This window comes from Bemisia tabaci, chromosome 7 (genome assembly GCF_918797505.1).
Source record: "Bemisia tabaci chromosome 7, PGI_BMITA_v3".
Lineage (NCBI taxonomy): Eukaryota > Metazoa > Arthropoda > Insecta > Hemiptera > Aleyrodidae > Bemisia > Bemisia tabaci.
The window spans coordinates 28,022,608-28,032,046 of record NC_092799.1 but is presented as its reverse complement, the minus strand read 5'-3'; the positions used below and the strand labels follow the sequence as shown (position 1 = coordinate 28,032,046).

Genomic DNA, 9,439 nt, shown 5'->3' with positions numbered 1-9,439 from the left:
TATCGTTTTTCTCTTCCTTTCTTTCCATGTTTTTCTTCATTTCTTCATTGAATTTTTTATTTTTTTACGTTCAGTCATAGAATAAAGAGACTAACGTCAACAGAAGCGAAAGCCACCGCCATTTTCATGTCAACGAAGCATAACGAAAGGAGGCTGTTTCAATAAGTACTGTTTACGTTTGCGGTAGGTCGACGTTTTGGAGAGGTCGAATAATAACGGATACATACGTTTTAAGGAATTGAAAGAGTTTTCTTTTAACTTGTTTATCGTTGAACCGAAGAAGTACTGTAAATTCGCTTAAAATTTAATGTTTTTTTCCACTTTTTTATTTGTAGGTAACCTCGAAATTGGTTTCAATAAGGACCGACTCTGAGAAGAAAAATGTTAACATTGGTTCTTACGGAGCTTTCGCTTCTGTTGACGTAGTCTATTTATTCTATGGTTCAGTGCCAACTGCTTCTTTTCTTAGCGTGGTAGAGCTGTGGGTTGAAACGCCCGAGAGGTTAGGCAATTTCGCGTGTCCCGTGCATCGTAGATTCACGCGATCGTCGGGCGCCGGTTCCGCGTCAAGCGTCGATCCTGATTGGTCGCCGCCGCCACTCTATCGAATCCTCAGCCTGGGTCGCGATTCTCTTCCGCCGATCGACGGTTCGACACCCGCGACTCCTGTTTGTTTTCCAGTCGCTCTCGTGACCGCATTGGACGACACACGCCTCCGATTTCTGCACGGCGGATTATTCGTGATCGCTCGGAATTTCGCGCGCTCCCGCAAGTTTCCGCCAATCGTTTTCCTGCCCCGGCGGATTCGTTTCCTAGAAATTTTTGAATAATTTTCGAAGCTTCCGCGTGGATCTCGAACCCGTCACTCGTGTTTCGCGACTCGTGGTGCAACCGAGATTTAATCGGGCAGTTCGGAAAATCGTATATTAGTGAAGATTCTTTCCTCGATTAGTTTTGTATATTTCTCTGCGACGATGATTTTTTGAGAAATCGCCTTCGGACGGTCGCTTTCATGCTCGCGTTCGAGTTTTCAATTTTTTAAAAAATTTCAATCGTGTACTTTAAAAAGAAACTTCGCTCAAATTGAACGCATTGGATATTTTTCCGTGTTTACCATTTGTGACCGCTCTAACCACTTTCGACCAAACTTTTTACCAATAATTGACAATACTTACAGTTTGTGCCTTTTGTTTTTTCTGAGATATTTTAAAAGGGGAAAAAACACAAAAATAGATTTTATCATTGTCGGATAATCTGAAATTTCGTTGATTGTGTGAAGAGTAAACGTTGCGTTCAACTTGTGCAACCGTAAGTGCTCTTCAGCTCTGATTCCCAGATACATTTCATCAAGCTCAAATGTTTGTTTTATGACTCTGAACGATTCAACGAAAATGCTGCCAAAAATTTTGAGCGTTTTGACGCTCATCTATTTGAGCCAGTGCAAATCGATCGAAAGCTCGAGCTCGAGTAACAACTCGATCCCTTTCTCGAATGATTCCTACGTATCCCGAAACGCCTCCGAGAAATGGTCGTCGTTCCCGAAGCTGGCGGCTCTGCGCGACGAGCTCTCCCAGATGAACCAGAACATGAGCGTCATCCTCTCGCGCGGGAAACCGGAAAACGCGACGAGTGAGAGAACCACCCAGGAGTCCGAAACCCCGGCTGCAAGTCCGGTAGACGAGGAGGTCCGTCGGGTGATGAACACGGACATCCCGAAGAAGTCGGCGAGCCAGCGGATGGCCGAGGAGGAGGCGGAGACCATCAAAGACGGCAAAGAGAACCGGAAGATCGACCGGAACGTCGACGACATCATCCTGGTGGCGAGCAACAGCGATGCGAAAGAAACCGAATCCAGCAACAACCAGACCGCCGAAGAGAACGCCGAGAACGCTCGGATGCTGGGCGAGCTGAAGGCGAAGCTCGCCGAGATCGGGAACGAGGGGGAAGACATCGAGGAAGAGGACAACGACGATCGAGAGGTCACCTTCGGCGACATCGTCGGCGACCGCGCCCTGGACATCGACGACGACTACGCCGACAAGGACGACTCGGATCTCCTCTACGGCCACTCCGGGAAGACCCAGTGGACCAGGGATACCGAAGACGAAGACGAGAAGGATAAAGAAGGAAACGCTGAGAAGGAGAGTCGCGCTAGGAGGAGTGCCGAGGAGAAACGGAGCCTGGGCGAGAAGGAGGTGATGGAAGCCGCGGAGGCGCAGAATTTGTTGCGGGCGTCGGCGCCGTTCATGTCGGACTTCCGCGGGACGCCCGTCTTCCGGCCCAACTCGAGCCACAGCCTGGTCGAGGTGCTGGACCTGTACAACCCCAGCCGGCTGGCCGACAAGTGGAGGATGCGCAACCCCAGCTCCAAGCTGAGCCCCAGCTGCGAGGCCGACACCGAGCTCTACCTGACCGCCCTCAAGAACGGCATGCCGTGGGCCGCTAAAAGTAAGTGCCGTTGAGTTAGAGATCTAGCATGGGGGATGAAGTTTTGACGGAAAAAATGATCTAGTGGCAGGGTGTCTATAAGTCCGGAAAGTCCGGAAAAAGTACTGATTTTTTTAGGGCGGAAAAATTGATCTAGTGGCAGGGTGATGTCTATAAGTCCGGAAAGTTCGGAAAAAGTACTGATTTTTTTAGGGCGGCCTGGGAGTTCTGAAAAAAGCGGAAATTCTTTTAGATGGTCCAGATTTTATGTCATTTTTGTAGCAATTAGAGCGAGAAATTCAAATTTTTGAAATTTATCGAATTTCGTCAAAGGGGGTACTGAAAAAGTACTAAATTTCTCTGTTGAGGAAGTACTGGATTTCTTGGGAATGTACTGAAACTGAAAGGGCACCGTAAAAGTACTGATTTTCGGCCAGCCTGTTTTAGTAGACACCCTGCTAGTGGTCATGCTTTGAAAGATAGGTCAAAATAATATGGCATGGTCTAGGTAGATACAGGTTCCAGCCTTACCCGAATTGTATCTACTCTGGAAAAAGTAAAGTAACACTGGCATTTATCCAAAGCCAGTTAAAACCTGTTAGGAACCTACCCCTCGGACCTTGGGTCGTTTTTCCCGTGCTTTTCCACCTTAAGCACCAGGAAGAGTCAATGATCCGTGTCTCAGAATTATTAAACGAATGAGGAGGTATCCGTGAATTATATCACACTGTAAGGAATAGAAGGGTGGAGGTTTGAAAATGCGTAAAATAACAGAGGAAAGCTATTTAAAAAAAAAAAAAAAAAAAAAAAAAAAGCTTTCCTCTGTTATTTTACGCATTTTCAGACCTCCGCCCCTCTATTTCTTAGAGTGTGGTGTAATTCACGGATATCCTCTCATTCTTTTAATTATTCTCGCGTCAGGTTTTTTTTTTTTTTTTAAAGAAAAAAGATTGAAGTCGAGAATACCTATATTTTAAGGAGGCACTCGCGTAGTGTCCTCTAAATTAAGTATTTCCAAATGTGTGCGTATATGCGCACTGCTTTGCTACATGCAAATAGTATCCGAGGATTTCCCCCTTATTTCCAAGCATCGGTCAACCACCCGCCGCGCCAGACCTGAATTTGCAGCATGCAGTCATCTCTGGATTTTCTCTATTAAGATACATCATATTTTTGCTCTGCTTTGTAAGGATACATACCTTAATGGACGCAAAAGATGCGAAATGAAACTGGTCTATAATCGATCAAGCATTCCGTGCTGAGGAAAAACGCCGTGAATAAGCGATTGTTGCAAAATTTCCCTCGATATGATATTTACTTTTGAGGAAAGTTACGTATATATTTTCTTTTGTAAATTTTCAGGCTTTTTAGTTTAAATAGCGTGTAAAATCGATGGTATAATCATCAAACAACGTATCTCGCTTTGCGACGTTGCAGACTTCCTACGTACTTTATTTTTTACATAGAAAACTATTCAACGTCATTTCTTGAAAACCCCGTGATTATCCCTCTCTACACGATGAAAACTCCATGAAAACTTCAAGGAATTATATTGATTCGCTCTCTTTAAAAAAATAAAATGGGAGGAAAGATTTTTAAAAACTGCAAATCAGATAAGTGGTCTGGCAGTTTCACCATCGATATGTGTTTTGATTTTTCAGAAAATCGGATTTTATTGGCAGCGTCTGAATTTTCCCACAACGTTTTTCTTTAATACAGCAGCAAAAGGGCGTGCATCTAATAGAGCAAAAGGAGAGAGCGGAGAGTCGTATAGAGGGAGAGGATTAAATACTCGTATGTTAAAAAGAAAATTCGCTTCCTCGCAAAAATTGAATGAATCTCTTTGCTCTCATTCAATTTGGGGAACAAATGTGGGTACATTGTGCTCGTGATTTTTGAAAACTGCACGAGCCTTTAGGAATAAAATCCCAAAGCAGTCGAGTATAATTTTCTCAACTTGTTTTAGATATTATCAATGTCTTGAAAGAAATTCAAGTCTCAGCGAATTAAGGTCGGATAGATTTTGTGTTTTTTTTGCAAGATCCAAAATAAAAAGTACTAAATGTGTTGTTTTGTACATTAAAATTTTGAGAGAAAAATCGCGATTTTTTCAAATATCGTCTGCTTACTAATATTTGTGCTGAAGGTTGATTTAGTATCAAATGTTGAAGACTCTCAGTTGATCAGAACGGCATGATCTTGAAGGACTCGACTAGGAGTCACGATCTTCCAGAAAAATCTCACCGAGCTGATAAGCATTGATAATGACCGTTGAATTACTGCAGTCCCAGGTTAAATTTTTCGTCATCTAAATTTTCGCGTCGTAGCAAAACAAGCCCGGTATTCAAATGAGCTAATATGATAGAACTTAGTTGACTTGGAATCTTCTGATAACTGATTCGTATTCTGATTTTGTTGACTCGTCAAAGTTTTTAAATTAGGGGAATCGGAGAGTATATTTGTATTTAACGGTACGCATATGGTACAAAATACTGGTGAATGTTCTGAAAGGAAGAAAATCACGATAGTTAAAAGTAGCCTCATCGGAATCATTTATATTCGAATGTGAGCAAGCAAGTTTGATTCTTGGTTTTTCAATCGGTTTATTTACCAATCACAATGAATTTTCAAGTAAATTTTGCCTGGTGATTAAAAAAATTTCTCTCAAAGAGCTATTTTTTACTTCCTCAGTTGAAAAAATTTTCCTATGAAGCTCGTGAGTAAATTTTTAAAATCTTTCCTTCATTCTTATCCACATCAAAACGTTTTACAAGTCCAAAAAAGCTGAGAATTATTTTGAGTAATTCCATGACTTTTTTTCATTCTTATTTCTTTTTTCATATCGAATCGTAAATTGTTAAAATGTGTTGGAGTTTTCGAGTTTCGGTCGAAGAATCGATGTATCCAGCCTCTAGCAAAGAATAATATTTTTCTCATAACCTAATTTAATGGTCGGCATCAACCTGAAACCAAAGAGGTAGCAGAATTCCTCTCAAGGGAAGAAACACTGAGGAAAAACGTGCTCTTAAGCAGATTCTCTCGTACATGCCTTCCCTTTTTGCGCAGGAATCGATTTGTATGCGAAATGCATTTCCCGTTTTCCGATCACGTCAAAACACACTACATAAAGTGTCGCCATTTCCACCGCGAGCGACTTTGCGTAATTCCATGGCACTGTACCATCACATTTAGCTGCAGGGCTTAAGGCGTCAGAGGATATTATACGTTTTCTTCTTGCTAAACGCGCAAAAACCTGAAATTCTCCAAAAGGAGGGAATAGCGTCGGAATTTCCTAAAACGGCGATCAAGCTGGGACTTCAGAAATAATTAGGTTGCACGGACCAAACTGTACAAGGAGGCCGATTGTGATAACCGAGGGCTCGGTTGTATGAAACGAATATACAGTTACTTCAGTTGAGGGCACGCTTACATAGACCGTTCGGTTAATCCGGTTCTGTACTAACTATCAGGGTTGCTACGGTCAGGGAATACCGAGAAACCGCACCATCGTGTTTCACGCGAAATTTTACATAGAAAACAATACTTACATCGCAAAGGACACCTACAAGAGCTCCATTGTGGAAGTACCCCAATAAATTAGGTTTCTAACCCCAATTTTGCGGTGCTACCAAAATTAACTAGAAATGTCCACATCATCCAACAAATTGGGGTAGTACCATGATTCTAGGGGATAAACCCTAATTTTTTTTTCCGTGACACCTTGTATCTCCATTTGCGACATTGCAGACTTTCTATCATAATTTGTTTTATCGTTAAAAAACTAGAGCAACCTAATTCCGTGAAAACTTCCTTTTTTTCTTCTCCATTAGCAGAATGACCCGTAAAATTTCTAGCTATACAGTTGAATTGTTTCTTTTCGAAAAAATAAAATAAGAGCAGAGATTAAGAAACACCGCTATACTGCTGTGCTAAGGAAGAACGCCGTATGAGCCATCAGGTGTTGCCAAAGTTCCTTCTACAAAATACTTATTTATAGGGAAATTGGTGAATATATCTGTACTGATTTTTCAGAGGATTTCATTCGTCCTTTAATCTAAAAAGTCAGAAATTTTCAAGAAAAAATATTCATAACTTTCTTCAAAAGTTGATATTTTCTGAGAGGAAATTTGGCAACATTTGAATGCTCATATGACGTTTTTCCTTAGCACGGCAGTATAGGGATACACAGTTTCAAACTTTAGCCATCGATATGTCATTTCGAATCAGTGAGCCTAACGTAAATCACGTGGCCTCACCGTTTAACCGTGTACAACGTTGCCGAATTAAATGTAAATTCGGTTGACACTCAACGTATAAATCCATATAATTCGTGATTTATTACAGTTATCGAGCAACTGACGGTGGTGCCTCACGTGCTATACAGCGCGACGCACTCACACACGGCAGGCCGCCCTCGTGGCTCATTGCGCTCATCAAGAATTCTGATTTCACCACTGATTCAAGGAATCAGGAATCGTCAAACCGATTTAATTGTGAACCAAGCTTCCATTCAGTGAAATATCGTTGGATCGAGGAGTATAGTGCGGGAGAAAAGAGAATAAGAACACAATAATAAATGGACCGCATTTGGCAATAAGGAACCCTTTTTTCTGACTCTTTTAGAAACCGCATATGGGTTGCATTTTGCAAAAAGGAACCAAGAGAATTCCAATATTGCTAGGATTGTGCAACATACATTCTTCGCAACAAAATTACTGGAATGGTGAAAAAAAACACATTTACAAGGATAATTTTCCTCTTGAATTCATAATATATTCAGAGTAAAGATAAAATTTGTATATACATATTATCAGTTCAGATTTGCAGGGTAAAGTAAGTTGCACAATCTTAGCAACATCGAAATGCTCCTGGTTCCTTTTTGCAAAATGCAATCCACATATGCAATAGGTTTCCCTCTGCAGGAAGGTGCTTTTATGGAAAAGCCAGAAATAGTGGCTCCTTACTGCAAAATGTAATCCAAATCATGCTCTATTTCGCGTCGATTTTTTGTGGATTTTCATTATTTAAAGCGATTTACTAGAGCCTGTTCCTGCGCATAATGGGTCAGGGACACACTGAAAAAAAGTCTCGGTGTATTCACTAAGAAAAGGGTAAAATTACCAAGAATTCAGGGTTCTATTTGATCCCAGTTTTTTCTTGGTAAAATTACCATTTATGGAATTGGTAATTTTACTGAGAAATCTCGGTAAAATTAGTGACTTTCTCGGTAATTTTACTGGACCCAGGTAATAACGCCAATATTTTTTATCGACTGAGGTAAAATTACCTAGATAAAATGGCGTAGTTACCGGGAATTGATTACCAATAAAAGTGGTATTCTTACCTGAAAAAACAGTAAAAATACCGGTTTTTAGGTAAGCTTACCAGTCTGTCTTAATAAAATTACCAATAATTGGTTAAAAAAGTGAGATGGTAAAGGTACCGACGGACCTTGGTAAAAACGCCGAGAATTTTTTTTCAGTGCATCAATCACGCAATTCAAAGTGCATCTCTCTCCGGAGTCTAGTTCGACCCCAGATAATCCGAGTGATGTAGAAATGCATATCGGAATCTACTTTTTTGCGGGGAGCACTCCGCCCTTGCAAATAGTAAATCACTCCTTATTCATATCATTGGGGTTTTCTTTTTGAGCATATGCTCCGAAATGGAATGCGTTTTGGAATGCACTCCGATTATAACATGCAGTTTTGCGTCTTTGTGGTTGAAGGTGAAACAGATCACAGTACACTACAGTATATAATGACAGTTACTACTTCTGTTAAATTACGCGATGTCTTCATTTAATTTGGATGTCTGGCTGATTCAACCGCCAGACAGTTTTTTTTATATAATTTTGGCCACTGCAAATTTAAGCCATAAGAACACAAATCTATTAACGGCGCGACCGACCTATTACTCAAGCAACGCATTTTAAAATGGCCCTCCATCTTTTGTTTTCAAACATAAATGAACGATAAACTCCGTGGATTTGTATAGTAAGTTTTCTCAACAAGAAAGCATCCACTTAAAATGCTAGGTAACAATAGCAAGTGCAGGAAGTTAATTGATTAATTTGATGTAGAATAAAATTATGAGCATGGTAAATGATGATTGTTGAAAATGCTTAATTATTGTAAGTGCCCTTCTTTTAACGAGTTTCATTTACATATACAATACTTTACGAGTACTTAAGAAATTGGTATCCACGTTTCTTTTTCTATCCAACCTGCACAAAATGTGATAATTTAATTTCTAAAGTTCCTCTTATCCCCTCCTGATTTGCATAAACGTCTGTATGATTTCTTGTATACGTTTTGTTAATGCATGTGTCTAGTGAAGTAATCCCAAACCTCCGGATCGCTCTGCCATTAAATTTTCCTTTTCAGACAACAAAGAACGGTTACTGCCTTTTTGAACTTTTATTTTGAATCGATCACGAACTCCTAAGAACCCCTTTTCGGGGACTCACCGAGGAAAAAATGTTGTTCAGTCGGAAGGAGTCGAATACGGAAGAAAACAATCCTCGAAGCACGAGGAAAAAGTGCTGCATTTTGAGGGAGACGTGTATTCTAGGTACAAACCCGAACCTTACAATTTTGAAAGATGAGCAGGCAGAAGATTTAAAATGTGGTTTGGCCATTCCTTTGACCTTGAAGAAACTAAAAGCATTGTTGCCATTTCTGTTAGGATAGACATCAATGCATACACTATGGGAAGCTCTTTGTCTAATGCTCATAAATATTTGCAAAGTTTTCTATACCTGATATTCTCCATGTTTTATTCTACGAGGAAAGTTCTTTGATCATACACGTAAAAGCTTTATAAACAGTAATAACAGAACAGTCCGTGTTCTTCAGTCATACATACACAGAATGTGTTTTTGACCGAAATTTGATTCAAAGCTCAGAATTATTAGTTTCTTGTACTCATAAATGAATCGCTATTTTTCCATTCAGCCCAAAATACAAAATCACGGTCGGTTAAAATTATACGTGCATGAGAAAGGTTAATT

At 40.3% G+C, this 9,439-nt stretch overlaps 1 protein-coding gene across 1 annotated transcript in view; it reads left to right on the top strand.

Annotated features, from left to right (window-relative positions):
* Positions 1-8: 8 nt before the first annotated feature.
* The window catches only part of LOC140225120 (O-acyltransferase like protein-like), a gene marked incomplete at its 3' end in the record, with an annotated part of 70,304 nt that continues 60,873 nt past the window's right edge, over positions 9-9,439 (top strand). The window contains 1 exon segment of the mRNA XM_072302763.1: positions 9-2,448. Within this exon segment, the coding sequence (XP_072158864.1) occupies positions 1,368-2,448 (1,081 nt within the window).